The 17,179-nt window shown below is 45.7% G+C and overlaps 2 protein-coding genes across 2 annotated transcripts in view; one reads left to right on the forward strand and one right to left on the reverse strand.

Moving 5' to 3' along the window:
- Positions 1-13,458, forward strand: part of LOC115096979 — a 28,742-nt gene extending 15,284 nt beyond the window's left edge. Inside the window, exon 2 of the mRNA XM_029612338.1 lies at positions 8,839-13,458. Within this exon, the coding sequence (XP_029468198.1) occupies positions 8,839-8,955 (117 nt within the window). The 3' untranslated portion in view covers positions 8,956-13,458. The remainder of the gene's footprint in view (positions 1-8,838) is intronic.
- A 716-nt stretch (positions 13,459-14,174) lies between these two features.
- The window catches only part of FBXW5 (F-box and WD repeat domain containing 5), a 68,667-nt gene continuing 65,662 nt past the window's right edge, over positions 14,175-17,179 (reverse strand). Inside the window, exon 10 of the transcript XR_003858181.1 lies at positions 14,175-14,578. The gene's annotated coding sequence lies outside the window, so the exon portion shown is untranslated. The remainder of the gene's footprint in view (positions 14,579-17,179) is intronic.

Here is a 17,179-nt window from a genome sequence, read left to right on the forward strand (position 1 = left end):
GATCCCCTTGGACTGAGTGGGTGGGGTTGGGATTGGCAATGTAACCCACTTTCTGACCAGGTGGGACACAAAAGTAAGAGCGTGGTTTTCACTGCAGTTAGCACGAGGTCACTCATCAAGGCACTGTAACCACACAAAACTGACAAGTTTCACCAAAAGATCTGTGTAAGAAGCTGGTAATATTTTTGTGACCCGGCCTTGCCTGTCACTTAGATTCTACTGGATTTTTCTAGGCATAGGTAATGGGAGTAGGCTAAGAGGATGTGGTTAGTGCAGTTAGTATAGCTGTGTTTAAAAAAGGATTGGATAAGTTCTTGGACGAGAAGCCCATTACCTGCTATTAATTAAGTTGACTTAGATAATAGTCAACTTAATTAATAGCAGGTAATGGACTTCTCGTCCATTACCTGCTATTAGATAATAACCTGCTATTAGATAATAACCACCACTATTACTAGCAACGGTAACATGGAATAGACTTAGTTTTTGGGTACTTGCCAGGTTCTTATGGCCTGGATTGGCCACTGTTGGAAACAGGATGCTGGGCTTGATGGACCCTTGGTCTGACCCAGTATGGCATGTTCTTATGGAATCATCCCCTTGCTTTATCCCCACCTTTTTGCAAGTCGAGGCTCAGGGTTATAAAGTGCCTTCTGCACATGCTCAGAGCCAGGGGGACAGCAATACAGGAAAAGAAAGGAGCTTGAGATTCCTCCAGGAACTCATTGAGCAGAGAAAGAAAAGGAAGATTTGCCACCAGAGAAAAGGAGGGTCTTTGCCATCCCCAAGGGGGACTGACCAAGAAAAGAAGATTTTTAGAGATTTTGCTATGTTGGATTTTTGGGCCAAATTTCCTGAAAGAAAGTTATAACCCTGGTATGTCAAAGGGCTTGGGTTCTGGATCTTTTGCCTTTGTGACCAATTAACAGAGGCTGGAGATTTGTGAGAGTTTTGTAGTTTTTGGACTTTGAGAGTTTTGCAAAACTTGTTTGAAGTTAACATTTTTTTTTAGATCTGTTTTGAGGATTTCACTTCTCCAGCCCTTACTTTATGTTGGAGCTGGAAGACTTACCCTACCCTCTCAGGGAAGGGTCCCTTTTGAAAAGACACTGGTTCAGTTGGGAAAGAGAAAGTCTTTTTGTCTATGGGATATACCATAGACAAAAAGACTTTCTCTAATTATGATTTTCCCTGATGCTGTTTTGATTTTCCAATACTGGTTTTCCTAGCGTGTAGCCAGATGGACTCAGGACCAATGGGTATTGTGCTCTCCTGATAGCAGATGGGAGATGGAGTCATATTTCAAGCTGACGTCAGCCTACATATACCCGTGCAGCACGCTTAGCTCTTCCGTATTTCTCTGTCTCCCATAGCAGATGTGGACACGATCCCAAACAAGAATAGTGTAACATTTACAAGAAAGAAGAAAATTTACCTTTAAGAAGAGAGCCCCGCTTCTCCTGCGGTGAAATCTATCGGTCCCTCCCCAAGTCGAGACTTTTCTGAGGTTGATTCAATATCCCTCAGAGGTGAGCCTTAGTCCACTGGCCGATTCCCGGCGTGGACTTAGCCCCCAGGGTGGCTGAAAGGCAGCCAGTGCAGATTCGAGCGCAGCGGTGAAGGTATTTCCCTCTCCCCCTGCAGCTGGAGACCGCCCGGCACGCGACCGGTAAGCGCCGAGACCAGGTAAGGTAGAACCTTTGCTTCTAAGACTCCGGTCTCCAAGGCTCGAACAGTCGTTCCAACCTTCCTCCGAAGAGGTTTAAATCGGGTTGAGCAGCCTTCCTCTAGCTAGGCCCCGATCTGGTTGAGGGTCCACACACGTAGAGACCCTCCGGGGGGGGGGGGGGGGGGGGCGCGCCAACTTGTTGCCGGGGTTGTCAGCGCCATCTTCCCCCCTCGCCATCGGTACACGCGGAGCAGGCCAGAGGCCCGAGGCGCCTAACTTGAGCGCGTCCGTAGGGATACACGCTTAATTGCATGCACATTTGGGTTGTGTGCACAGCGGCGCAAATAACCGTGCTACGTGCACAAAATCCGCCACCTGCACACATAACTTGTGCATAAGTACTGCACATAATTTCTGCGCTTCGGACGCGCACAACTAAGAGCATCCGTGCGCCTAACTCTCGCACAGACGAGTTTTTAAGCTCTATACGCACACAAACAATGGCACCACCATCCAAGAAGGCCAAGGGACCCTTCCTTTGCCCAGCCTGCCACTTGAGAGCTGCGCAGCCTGAATTAGAATCTCTTCTGTGCCAGCAGTGCGAACAGAACCAGGGAGAGCCCAATCAAGACTTCCCTCAGCCAGGAGTGGAATTCGGAACCACTGATGATGGCATCCTGAACCTAATTATGTCCAACTCGGCGCCCCCACAGGAAAGTTCCTCCGGGGCTCCCACTACAATCCTTCCTGGCATCAACATGGACCCAGGAACCTTCTCCTGGGTGGAATTTTTCAAAGGGATGCAAACCTTTGTCCAGGCGCAACCAGCCCCAGCTGTCCACTTGCCTCAAACTCTGCCGGAAGCACAAGCCCTTCCCAGCACCTCCCGAGGCTCTCGAGACATGCCTCTCCTATCTAAGATCATCCCGGATGGGGAGCCAGACACCTCAGAGGAGGAAACAGACTTCCTGGAAGAAGGGGAAATCCCCCCAGGGATGGAGCCATACTGGACCATGCTCTGATTCTTCCACAAAGACAAATTATCAGCCCTTGTGTCCTAAACTATAAAGACACTGGGTCTCCCAGGCACAGACCCTACATTGGAACCTAAAAAGAATCCCATGTTGGTTTACCTCCGTAAAGCCTCATGCTATTTTCCTATGTTGGAGCCCATCAAGGAACTCATTAACCTGGAATGGAATGCTCCAGAGGCCAGTTTTAAAGGGGGATGGGCACTAGAAGCCCTATACCCGCTGGAACCCACGGCCAAGGAACTTCTATGCATCCCTAAAGTGGACGCTATGATCTGTGGTGTCTCAAAACACACCATGATCCCTGTGGAGGGAGGAGCAGCACTGAAGGATACCCAAGACAGAAGGCTGGAAACCATCCTTAAGCAGTCCTTTGATGTCTCAGCAATGACGCTACAAATTGCCTCCTGCTGCGCCTTGGTGGCACGTTCCTGTTTGATCCTCTCCAGAGACGTTACCATGCCCGGAGAAGCGAGGGAACCTGCGGTCTCCTTCCTCACTGATGCACTGCTGACCTCATGCGCACATCATCCAGGGGTGTCGCCGCCGCAGTGGCGGCCAGAAGACAATTATGGCTCCAAACTGGTCGGCTGATGCGATCTTCCAAGGCGAATCTCACAAAAATGCCTTTTTACAGGATCTTTCCTGTTCGGAAGCGAACTGGAGAAGTTAGCCAACAAATGGGGCGAATCCCCAGTACTCCGATTACCTGAAGACAGGAACAAAAGAAACATATCAGTGCTCCTCCCCCCGAAGAACAAGGGTAGAGGATTGCAGCGTTTTTAAACCTTACAGGAACTCACCAGTCCCAAGCACCTTGTACTTCAGGAAGGTTTTCAGTCCTTCCGGAAACAAGCATATTAAGAGAGGTGCAGATCAGGGGCAGGCTCTGGCTGTGCCCCACAATGAGAAGACGCAGACCATCCACAGGAAGAAGACATAGGGGGCAGACTTACCCTCTTCTACCAAAGATGGGTCGAAGTAACATCGGAAAAGTGGGGTCCTAACTATCATTGAGAGGGGGACCGAATTCCAAAGCATCCCCCCAGACAAATTTATGAGATCATCATGCCACTCCCACTCCAAGAGACTGGCAGTGGAAACCACGCTAGCAAGATACTCAGCCTGAAGGCAATAACTCCAGAGCCTACATCTCAACAGAATACTGGCCACTATTCCATCTATTTTATCATTCCCAAGAAAGAAGAAACATTTCGACCCATCCTGGACCTCAAGGCCATCAACCGTTACCGAGGGTACCACACTTCTGCATGGGAATCTTACGTCCGTTATAATGGCAGTGCAACCGGGAGAATTCTTAACCTCCCTGGACCTATCCGAAGACTACCTTCACATCCCGGTCCATCAGGACCACCAGCGCTTCCTGCACTTTGCGATACTGGGCAATCATTACCATTTTGAGCACTACTCTTCGGACTAGCCACCGCTCCCAGAACTTTCACCAGAATTATGATGGTAATAGTGGCTGCACTGAGGAAAGAAGGAGTTCTGGTACTTGGACGATTGGCTAATCAGAGCAAAGTCTTCGGAGGAGAGTCACCACGCAACCACCAGAATTAAGAACATACTACAAGAGCTCGGGTGGGTTGTAAACACAGCCAAGAGCTGCCTACAACCCTCCCAGTCACTAGAATACCTGGGAGTCCGGTTCAATACCAAGCTGGACAAGGTCTACCTTTTCCCTCCAAGGAGAAGGAAACTAATAGGGCAATTGCAAAACCCGTTGAACTCGGTTCGCCCCAAGGTATGGGATACCTTCAAGTCCTCGGCCTCATGACCTCAACTCTGGAAGTTGTTCCGTGGGCAAGGGCCCATATGCGACCACTACAACGCTCCCTATTGTCACGATGGAATCCAGTGTCCCAGAACTACTCAATTTGCCTCCAGGTACCAACAGAGGTTCGGCATCAGCTTCAATGGTGGCTACAAGAAGAACACCTAAGCAGAGGCAAAAACCTATCTGCACCGAAGTGGATCTTGTGAGGGTGGGGAGCCCATTGTCAGGAACTAACAGCCCAGAGAAAGAAGAGGCGGAATGGAACATAAACCACCTGGAAGCTCAAGCGATCAGACTAGCCTGCCTGCGATTCAGCCATAGACTCCGAGGCAAGCCTGTCAGAGTCATGTTGGACAACGCCACAACTGTGGCCTACATCAACCGCCAGGGAGGAACCAGGAGCCAGCAGGTGTCTCTGGAAATAGACCCTCTCATGGAGTGGGCAGAAACAAACCTGCAAGGGATTTCGGCCTCCCACATCGCAGGAAAAGACAACATCTCAGCGGATTATCTCAGCAGAGAGAGCCTAGACCCGGGGGAATGGTCGCTGGCAGACATAGCCTTCCAGATGATAGTGAATCGATGGGGTCTCCTAGCCATGGACCTCCTAGCAACTCATCACAATGCCCAAGTCCCCAGATTCTTCAGCTGCAAACGAGAACCACAGTCTTAAGGAATCGACACTCTCGTCCAGAACTGGCCAGAGGAAGACCTCCTGTATGCCTTCCCATCCTGGCTGCTACTGGGCAGGGTCATTCACAAGATAGAGCACCACAGGGGACTAGTCCTACTAGTTGCCCCAGATTGGCCAAGAAGGCCATGGTACACGGACATGCAAAGACTATTGGCGGGGAATCCTCTGCATCTACCACCATACAGGGACCTTCTTCAGCAAGGACTGATCTCCCACGAAGACCCGGCTCGATTCTCTCTTATGGTATGGCCCTTGAGAGGACTAACCTAAAGAAGCACGGCTACTCAAAAGCCGTGATTGACACCATGCTCCGAGCACGCAAGTTCTCCACTCTCTTACATACGGATCTGGAGAGTATTTGAAGCCTGGTGTGAAGACCACACCCTCCTTCCGAGGACAGCCAAGATTCTCACGATCCTAGAATTCCTACAGGACGGCATGCAGAAGGGGTTGTCTCTCAACTCCCTCAAGGTTCAAGTCACTGCACTGGCCTGTTTCAGGTTCGAAGTGGACAGCATCAGACTATCAACTCATCCTGATGTGTCTCGCTTCCTGAAAGGAGTTAAACAACTCCAGCCACCTCTAAAGTGGCCAGTGCCTGTATGGAATCTCAACCTAGTACTAGACGTCCTAGCAGGGGAGTCTTTCAGACCAACAAGCGGCCTGTCTCTACGCCTCTTGACCTTAAAGACTGCATTCTTGATCGCAATATGCTCAGCTCGGCGCATCTCTGAACTTAAAGCATTATCTTGTCGAGAACCATTCCTCAGGTTCACCCCAGGCACCATACAGCTGCGTATGGTATCATCCTGCCTTCCGAAAGTGGTTCCCCAGTTCCATATGAACCAGACCATATCCTTACCATCACCAGATGAACACAGAGATTCGGAAGACTCATGCCTCCTTCACCACCTGAATGTCGGCAGAATCCTAGTCCAATACCTCAAGAGATCGGAATCCTTGCGCAAAACTGATCACCTGTTTATTCTTCACAGTGGGAAGAATCAAGGGGAAGCGGCATCGCAGGCAACCATAGCCCACTGGATCAAAGAAGTCATTAATGCTGCCTACATAGAGGCAGGAAAACCACTACCTATACAGGTCAAGGTGCATTCTACAAGGGCCCAGGCAGTCTCCTGGGCTGAAACCAGGCTGCTTTCACCAGCTGAGATCTGTCGGGTGGCGACATGGTCCTCCCTGCACACCTTCTCCGGGTTCTATTACCTGGATGTCCATGGAGGAAACGGCCTTCGCAAGGGCAGCACTAAGTGGGCCACGGGCAGCCTCCCACCCAGTAGGGGAGTAGCTTTTGTACATCCCATTGGTCCTGAGTCCATCTGGCTACACACTAGGAAATGGAGAAATTACTTACCTGATAATTTCGTTTTCCTTAGTGAAGACAGATGGACTCAGCATCCCGCCCACGGCTGCTCCAGAAATAGAGAACCTCGGATATCAATCTCGAGACTGTACGGGCAAGCCTCGGCCTACCTTCATGTTAAGACACCCGCAGTTACCTAGGTGTCGGCATTTATTGCTTCAGCGCACTGGTGGTCTCCAGTGCCAAAAGTTTATATATATATAATCAGTTGAACCTGTTCAAAGTCAATCAAGTGTAATCAAGTATCAAGCAACATATATCCACACTGGCTTTTCGAGGAGAATACTGAAGAGCTAAGCGTGCTGCACGGGTATATGTAGGCTGATGTCAGCTTTTAAATCTGACTCCGTCTCCCCTCTGCTATCAGGAGAGCACAATACCCATTGGTCCTGAGTCCATCTGTCTACACTAAGGAAAACAAAATTATCAGGTAAGTAATTTCTCCATTGGAGTTTGTTTTTCTCTGCAAGTACACTTTGCATTCTTGGAGTCCGTAATTCTTTTTGCTACTGGGAATCCCCTGGTGGACCTAGTTACCAGCTGAGAATACTCCTGACCACTGCTTTTGAAGCTGAGAGGAATGAGAAGCAGGAAGATATCTCCACAACAGCACCTAGGGCCCAGGAGGTCAACTGAACCCTGGTTTATGTAGCTCCCCTGTTCCAGTTAAACCAGCCAACTGGGGAATGTGCTACATATTATCGTAAACAGAAAAAAAAAAGGCTAGCAATATGTATCACATTAACATATTGAGTTTCCAGTAGCAAAAGGGTTCATTCTGACAAGGGAATGGCTCTGGTTTTGGCCCTTATGACCTGAGCAGTCAAAGCACTAAATATGTCCATGAATGATATATGTTAGGTCACCCTTCAGTTTCCATTGGACTAGGCAACAGGGATTGAGTGAGGAAGCACCTTTGCTGATTCCCCACCAAAGAAAATAAGACACAGGTGATCTGCAGGGTTGCAGCATCGCTAGGGTACAGTTGCCTTGCAGTTGATGAGCCAGGGAAGGGAAAACTGGCTGTGGAAGATTTTATCTCCTGTCATAGTTTGTTTCTATACCTGGGCATAATGTGTGAGGATAAGCACTCCCAGCTAGGACTGAAGATAGCAACCTTCTATAGCCTGAAACCAGCAATTCTGCAAATCAGCCACAAGCACCTTCCATGTAGCAGGAGAAAATCTGCTATCTTTCTCCAGCTGCAGTTCTTAGCTCTGGCTACCAGAGGACAGTCATCACTAATATCTGCACATAGTTCAGAAAGGGGAAAAGTACAAATACTCCACACCTCAATGTTCAATAATCAAAATATAGTACTGCCCCCCACAGGATATGTTTCTCTACAAAGGCTTTCTAGAGAGGAGCTGTGGCTCAGCTACAGGCTTATCCTAGGAAATACCTGCTAACTAGCTCTGGGTTACCTGAGCCAATCCTGGTTTTAACCTAATGCATTCTGGGACTTGGAGTTTCCTGCTGCTCTTAGAGAAACTGTATCTACAAGTCCCAAAGATACACTAGAAGTAAAAGCAAAGCTGGAATATTCTATCCCTGATGATGTGGAGCTTTTTAACTAATCCTTAGTATTGGTATCCCACATAGTAGTACAGCAAGGCCTGTGAGCAAAAGTAGATCCAGGCCTAAGCGAGGATTCAGAAATGACATCTAAAACATGTTCATCCATGCTGTGCATGTATAAATATGGGTTCTCGGGCAACAGTAGCATCATGGATGAACATGTCTGATACATCACCTTTGAAGTTTTGCTCAGGCCTGGCTATACCTATGCAAATAGGACTCACTACACTGCTTTGTGGGATCCTAGCATTTCTTTTTCTGTTACTGTTGCCAAAGACCATATCTTTGTGCATGTGCAGCATGAATGACATCTGACATGACCTTTGAATCCCTGATTCACTGCTTTGTGGAATACTAAAATCCAGGAGGCTTAGCTATAAAGAAAAACATTCTGAGGGTGGTACAGCATATCCTGTAGCTGCCCACTGATCTGGATTCTCCTCAAAGTCAGCCCCACCCTCTGCATTCTGCTATTTATATTGTGGGATTTACTGTTCCTGCAAAGTTAGCAGGTCTGTAAATTCCACAATAGACTGAGGATATAAGTTCATAAAACCAAGACTAGTTCAGAGGGGTTATTTAACAGCTCCGTTTCTATTCCATACTTAGCGCAAATGTAATGAAATTATACATTAATATAGCAATGCTTTTGTAAATAATGTCTTGTCCTGTTTTTATTTTGTTCAGACCATCGATCGGGCTTTCCGGCGTGGCTGGGAGAACTTTGTTGCTAGTCTTTACACCGTGTCACTGGCCAGGTCCTCGCCCTCACCCTCTGCGCCGCCCCTGGTGAAGGCATTCTGAGACAGAAAGAAGGAAGCGGAAGGGCGTGCTGGGTCCCGGATACTCTTCCCAAATCCTGTGTGAGCCGGGACAGAAGCTGCAGAAGTTTGGTTTGCTGCATCTGATGGTAGCTTGTTCTCCTATTCATGTGTGTGGATGTATATATATATATATATATATATATAATATTACACAAAGATAGACAAATGCACAAAGTTGAACAAGCCATGGACTGTCTAAATTCCTAATCTGTTTCTTCATCTGATGATACTAACCAAATCCCACAACAAACCAAAATCCCCAAAACTCTTTACCACATTAAGGAAAAGAACTGAAATAATGATGTAAATCACTTTATACAAACTCATGGCCTCCAGCTTTTCTCTATCCGCTTCCTCTGCAACTCCAGAATGTTTCCTGATCAAACTAGCTCCACTCCCCTGGTATGCTGATTATGTGGATCTTGCACAAACCCCACGGAGCAGAAAGCACAGAACATGTTTACAGCTTCAGATGTTACCCACTATATATGACCATGAATGTTCTCCTATAGTATTGTGGGATAGTGCATGGGCAGGGAATAATAGATGGTTTTCCCAAGAGGATATTTTTAGGGATGCGAAATACAGCTTCCTAAAAGGCAGTGAGCTTTCCTGGATTGGGTACTCTGCTTCAGAAGCTGCAGTTGTGCTATTATGGAATTGTTTTAAATTTATATTGGTGTAGAGGAGTAGCCTAGTGGTTTGGAGCACTGGCCTTTAAACCAGGGACACCAGGTTTCAAATCCTACGGCTACTCCTTGTGACCATGGGCAAGCACTTCATCCTCCATTATCTCATGTACAAACTTAGATTGCAAACTGTCCAGAGACAGGGGAATATCCATAGTACCTTTGAAGTGTGCTTAAAGGCAGAATATAAAGTAATATATTCTTTTTACTATGACAGAGATGCAATTATCTTATAGTAAATGTTTCCTGTGTTAAAACTATGAACTCTCAGTGCCAGAAGCCATGGTCCCGTCTCAGCTGGAGAATCTTTTTCTATGCATTTACATAGAAACTGAGAAATATAAAGCATATTGGGGAGAGGACTTAGAGACCTAAACATTTATACTTAGAAGAAAGGGTGTGATGGAGAGATATGATTGAGACATTTCAATATTGCTAAGGTATCAATGCAAAATAGGTGGGTCTATTTCACCTGGAAAGGAGACTCTGTAAATGAGGGTGAAAGGGGGTCTGACTGAGGACTAACCTGTTTCTTTACAGAGAGGGTGGTGGATTCATGGAACCCACTGCCAATGGAGGTAGTTGATACAAGGGACAGCGTCTAAATTTCAAGAAAGTATGGGACAAGCAAGGGGATCTCTGCTGGAGTGGTAGGGGATTTTAGAGCTGCGTAATGATGTGGATGGCAGACCAGATAAATTCCCTAGGCCTTTCTGCCATCTTGTTGTGTGTTGTATGAGGAAGTAAACTATAGACTAGTGAGCCTGATGCTGGGGCAGCAGGTAAAATGATAAAAGCTATTATTAAGAATAAATGATTCTTCATATGAATGAATATGGCTTAATAAGGAAAGAGCTAGCATAAAATTTAGCAAAAGGATGTAGTGTCTTACTAATCCACTAGAATTCTATGAAGGTGTAAATGAGCACATGGATAAGACTGAACCAGTCGATATAGTATACCTGGATTTTCAGAAGACATTGACTGACATGCCTCAAGAAATTTAAAAATCATGAGACAGGAGGCCATGTTCTATTATAGAAACATAGAACATGACAGCAGATAAAACCATCCAGTCTACCTTCCACATCTCCCATTCAATTTGATAGTCCCTTCCTTTCCCTCAGATCTTCTGTGCTTGTTCCATATTTGAATTCTGATACTGTTCTCATCTTCACCACCTTCACAGGAGGGTTGTTTGTGTCCTCTACCCTTTGAGTAAAATAAATATTACTCCTATTTTCACCCTCATTTCAGAACATCCTTACTGGTGAAAGAGGCCCACCTGCTGTGCATTTTATTTCTTAGATGTATTTAAATGTTTCTGTCATATTTCCCCAATGGCCCATCCATACCTCCTACCAGCCCCACCAATGGCCATCCATACCTCCTATTCAGCTTTACAATCCCTTCCTCTCCCTCAGAGATCCTCTGTTCACTTTATTTCCAAAGAAAAAAAAACAGATGGAAAAATCACATTTTTACCATAAAAAAAGGCAGTTGTAATGCTTTACCCAAGAAACACTGGAATTATTACATCGCATAGATTTATATCTATAAGATAATATTTATAAGCTTGATTAATCACACTAACAGACCAACAAAGTGGGTGCAATCCCAGTTCTGCTAACCAGACAGCTGCTTTCTGATTATTTCTAAACCTAGGGTCGCAGGTCAATGGTGTAGTATCCCTCCCTCCCACTTACTGTCTGACAAGCAAAAAGAGAGCTATTGCCTCTAGATCAGGGTTGGCCACCTTTGATCCTCAAGAACCACTGAGGATTCCTGTCCCACAAACAGTCCAGGTTTTCAGGATATCCACAATCAATATGGATGAGATAGATATGCATACAATACATACAGTGCATACAAATCTATCCCATGCATATTCATTATGGATATCCTGAAAACCTGGCCTGTTTGTGGCTCTCCAGGCCTGCAGTTGGCCACGCCTGCGCTAGTAGTCTAACTACCTAGGGCATGCTGAAATGTATAGTGTAGTGTGTTTGACAGGCGTGACAAGATAGAGGAACTACAAGAACCAGGACAGTGTTAAAGTCTTGATACTTGGTGGCTGCGAATGAGCGTTGAATGCAAGGAATTTGCAGATGCCAATCAGGGCACCTCCACTAACAGTAAATATGTGGAGATATTATATTACCTAGTAAGGAGACCCAGTTGCATTTATTGATTGCATTTGTGGAATACATTACCTGAGCAGTTATGGTAAATGTATTGTCTAAAAAACTTTTAGATAGGCTTTGAAAACCTGGCTGTTTAAGCTATTGAATTTGGCAGTAGCCAGACCCTTGCAAGAAACCGATTCTGCCAAATGAAGCTTGGCTGCCAGTGAAGCAATATATAAAATTTAAGATATTGACTACGGTTTACAAATTATTACAGAATTCTAAGCCCAGGTATTTGTCTGCCTTGTTTACATTATATGTTTCTAATAGAACTTTTTGTTCCACTAATAGTAATTTATTAGAGGTTCCCACTATCAAGGTTGCATACCTGCAGAAGACCAGAAAGTGTGCCCTTTCCATTATTGGGCCTACTTTGTGCAATAATCTACCTGAAACTCCAGATCAATACAGATTTCAAGTGTTTTAGGAAGCTGTTGAAGTTCCTATTGTTTCTGGAAGCTTTCATGTCCATTCCTGAATAGTATTAGAGGGATTTAATAATTCAATAATCAATGATATTTAATATATATATACTAATTTGTTGTTTAGTCTGCAGTTTTGTTTTATGTAATTATTTTAATGTTTATTGTATCTTGCCTAGCATAAATTTTTAATATAGGCAAGCTATAAATATTTTAAATAAATAAATAATGTGTTTGTTTAGACCATTGTTTTTTTATGGTTTTATTTGGTGGTGTTAATTTATGTTTATTTCTACCTATGAATTCTGGAATAGAGGGTTATATATTTTTTAAATTAAATTAACTGCGGGCATGTATGCACAGTAGGGTTAGTTTTGCTGTACGGTAGAAAGAACAATGTAGGTAGGGTGTGACAAGAGGACAGATTTATAGTGTAGGGTGGCAGGAACAGTACAGAGAGGGAAGAGTGTAGGTAGGGTATAACAGCAAAATGCTGGTTTAGGGGATGTGGAAGAAACAGTGTAGCTAGTGTGACAACAGAGGGCTGATTTAGCACGGAATAGGAATGCCAGTAAACACCACTGCCACAGTTTCATGCACTCTCCAGATCCTGAAAACGAATGAAAAATCTGCCTGCTAAAAGTAGTTCTTATCTGCCGCTCCCCCCCCCCTCCCCTGACCCCTTAAGAAGAGTATCTCACAAGACTTCTTTTGGGTGCCTAACCTGAACAGGCAAAAAGCAGAAAGTAAAAAAGTGGTGTAATGGGGAAGATTGTTGAAGCTTCCGTTTTCCTCTGAAAGGCCACTACCGGGTTACTTAAAACATGAGATAATATATGAGCATGGAATGTCGTGAATTTTACAGCTAGCACGAGGGCTTGTTTGAAACCCAGGGAGAGATCACACAGAAGTTATAGGAAGTTTGTCATCTCTCGATATTGCCTGTCGAGCAGGGCTCAAGCCCTTAAATGTGGTTATACCCCAGGGACAAGGAGCTTCAAAGGGAAAGAGCACAGATAAGGGCTGCAGGCTGGATGATACTAGGTTTTAACAAAGCAGCTGTCATCTTCTTGTGCAGGGACTACATACATTATACACAGGAATATGTGACAGCAATGATGAAGGTTTTATGCCATGTAACCTGACCTGTTAAGAATTAATAAAACACAAAGTAAACTCTGTGGGATGATGACTACTTTCAAGTTTGTGTAGCAAGGACAGATACCCAGATACCCACATTTTTCACATGCCATCCTCTGGCACAGATAAGACCCATGCAGTCTCAAAAGCGCACATACGAAAAATGATGGTGTTCTACTGCATGTGGGAAGTTATATGCTTTTTTACCTAAATTGGAAGAAGCTCAATTGGACAGACTGGATAAGCCACTTTGGTCTTTACCTGCCAGCATTTACTATATTGCACCTTTGAGTAACTCCTACACTGGTTCAATAAAAGGGAATGGAAGCTTGCTCTTCTCGAGGTTCTGAGTTAAAGATATCCAGGTCCTCTCAATTATAGGCGATCTATAAATGTGTGTGAAGGAGACACCTACAGACAGGGCAGTCCTTATGGGGAGGCAAATCAGGGCAACTCAGAGCCATAACCAGGCAATTTGGCACCTATGGCCAAGAGAAAAAATGTCCCTTCACACTCTCCAGAACATCTATAAAAAAACATGATAAATAAATAAAACTGAGAAACTAGTGGCCACTCCATGCAGGTATTCTCCACATACACAGTCTTCACATGGGGGCTGAGAAGAATGGACTTACTCAATGTAAATGGTCTTACTCAATGTAAATAATACCTATGTCCCATCTACAACTTTAATATTTCACAAACTTTACATAATAGAAATACATATATTAATCTGGAATTCAGATACACCACCCAACTATGAATTGCTTAAAACTTGTTTTTAATTCATCTAGAAAACATGTACCACAGCAGAAATACACAATTATACCTTCACAGGGGAAGTACAATGTACATAATATACAAATCCTGGTGTCACCTCAGTAGTAGCAACACAAACTCTCCACTACCAGTAGAAGCATTGCTATGGAGTGGCATATGCCCTCTCAAAAAAATCATTTGCCATCCCAACCGGAGTCAGCCAGCACCTCTAAGCCAGTCGGGCTGCAGCTTAAACATTGTTGCCTCCTTTCTGCAGCCCGGTGGTGAAACATCCCCTGTTTGAACTATGGGACTCTCTTATCTACAGACCCCTGCATGGCTCAAATATCAGCAGTTAGAACTGAGCTGGAAACCCCAGGAAGCTTGACTCTGCACGCAGTGCAACACTGGAGAAAGAGAAACAGAAAAGCATTTTGTCCTGTACCGTGCAAAATACAAAGATAGCAGAGATGCACTTTCCGAAAACTGACATATTGCAGTCACTAAACTTAAAAGCTGTTGGTCCTGGGTTGTTTTCTGCCTTCAATATCTTCTTCTTTGAACGCCTTTTCCAGGGTGTCCTTTTTGTTTCGGTCTCTTCTCCCCTAAGTCTGTCTTTGACATTGATTTGCCTTCATCTCATTTCTCTGCTTCTCTTTTCAGTCATAGCTAGATGTCACCTCTCCTTCTCTTTCTCCAGTTCTCCCTGCCCCTGCTATTCACTTCCCCAACTTTAGTCTTTCACACTGCCTCCACTCAGCCCGCTATCTCCTCATCACTGATCGCCAATTATTATTTAATTCCCTTGTCCTTATCACACCACGCCTCCTTTCTAGCTTTCACCTCCCACATCCTAAAGCGGACTCTCTCTCTCTCCCTCCATCTGCTCTCACTTGTTTCAACTATATCCCTTCAAGCTCTCTTCTTCCCATCTCATTACTCTCCTCCTTGCCAGTTTCTCCACATCTTTTGTCTTGTACTTCTCCTAACCCCTTTCCATCCTACTTAGGCAGCAACTCTAGCTTTTTACTCAAATTGTTTGTCCCAGTCCACAATCTTCCTATTTTCATTTGTCACCTATCTACCAGCTATCTCCCACTTTCACCCCCTTCCCAGCCCATCTCCATTTGTCTACCCCCCTCCCCAGTTCTCCTGTTCCACCTCTGTTCTCAGGCCTTCTCTAGCTTCCTATTTCTCCTTGTCTTTCACCCTGTTTCTCCCTAGTCCACCATTTCTGCCCCTTCCCCAGCCATCACCTCCTCAAACAACTTCCCTGTTACTTTTCCTTTCCTCTGACTTGGGTCCTTTTCTTCTGTCCTTTACCCTCTACCCAGCTTCCCATTTCCACTCTCTCTCACCCCCTCCCCAGTACTCCAGGTCCTTCACACCATTCCTTACCTTTTAACCCCAATCTCACACCATCTAGTTGCACTCTATCTGCTCACTCTCCCACACATCCTCACTCATAAGCCCAATTCCCAAACACACACCACAGTTCCAATCCAAGCTTACCCCACTCCCCCAGCCACCACTGACCACCCAATTGCTGCTCTCCCTACACACTCATCTCCAACTTACCAGTCCCCCACAACTACTCTCCCATCCAATCTCTCAGTCCTCGCTATACCTCTCAAATGTCCCAAATGCTGCTGTCCCACTAACTCATGCTTCAGTTGCCATTCCTTCCATTCCCAATCTCCAGTCACCCATCAACCCTCATCCCAATCCCCAGTTGCTGCTCTTCCCATAAACCCACCTACCCCAGTCTCTCACTTCCGGTTCATTTCCCCCCCCCCCCCCCACTGTTAATTTCCCAGTCTCCATGCTCCTCCCAACCCAAATCTCCAGGTGCTTCTTTCCCTGCCCCCCCCAACCCTTAAGTCTCTGCTCTGCCCCCAAATGTCCCTGGTGTTTAACTTCCCCTTCTCAACCCCCAAAACTCTTCTCTGCACCCTACAGTTCTTCCCCCTCCTAATCCCTAGTCTCTGTTGTCCCCCACATACACTAGGTACTGTTCTCCCACCCCACAGCCCAGCTCAAGCTGAAAGCAGTGGCACTTTTCCCTTCTCCCACATTGTTCTGAGTCTAAGAAGCAGTTTGAACCATGAGGTTCAGCTTAGATTTCTAGGGAGCTCCACATGGTTCAAATGGTATCAGAGTCTGAACTACATAGGAGGGAGAGAAAGGCACCAGTTCCACTCTTATTCTGGCTTGTGCTGGGCCATGGGGAGGAGGCAGCACCAGCAGCTAAGACACATTTTTAGCTCTGGCAGATTCTTCATTCCTGCAAGAGCTGGATTAAAGGGTGGGCCAGTGGCAAAGCACTTTGTTTTTGGCCCTATGGGCTGCATCAGAATTTGGGTCTGGGCAACAGCATGATGATGCCCATAGAGACATGATGCCTGGGATAGGTGCTCCTCTCTCCTCCTTTGCCTTCCCCTCATCTCAACAAATTCTGGATCCATGGGATGGTACAACATTATGGCATCCTTAGGGCAGTGGCACCTATAGGTATGGGTCCCAAAACGTGGGGCACAGATAAAGGTTCTAGCATCTCATCATCAGCACAAAGGAAACGTACAGCCCACATGGTATCAGGGTTTAAGACGAGGAGGGAGCTTGCTGGGTTTTTTGGGGAAGGTCAGAATTGGCCAATTCAGGCAGCATTCCACCCCACCCCTTCAATCTCAGGGAGGGTCTGCTATAGATGATTTGCCCTGGGCTGTGGAGTCCTGCCTTGGTTGACCTTGTGCTCACAGATATCCCTATAAAAACAAGTCTAACACAGGGCAGAGAGAAACTCTCTGCCTTACTCTGTGGAAAGTTAACACATCCCAATAGGTGCAATTAATTATTCCCCTCTCATCCCTCCTCCAAGAGCATTGGTAGGCTAATACAGCTACTGATGCTCTTGGGGAGGGGAGCCTCCACAATGACTTAAAAAACGACAGGAACAGAACACCCCTTCATAGTAGAAAGCCTCCTCCACAACAAATACCCACCAATCT

This window comes from Rhinatrema bivittatum, chromosome 8, assembly GCF_901001135.1.
Source record: "Rhinatrema bivittatum chromosome 8, aRhiBiv1.1, whole genome shotgun sequence".
In the NCBI taxonomy this organism is placed as follows: domain Eukaryota; kingdom Metazoa; phylum Chordata; class Amphibia; order Gymnophiona; family Rhinatrematidae; genus Rhinatrema; species Rhinatrema bivittatum.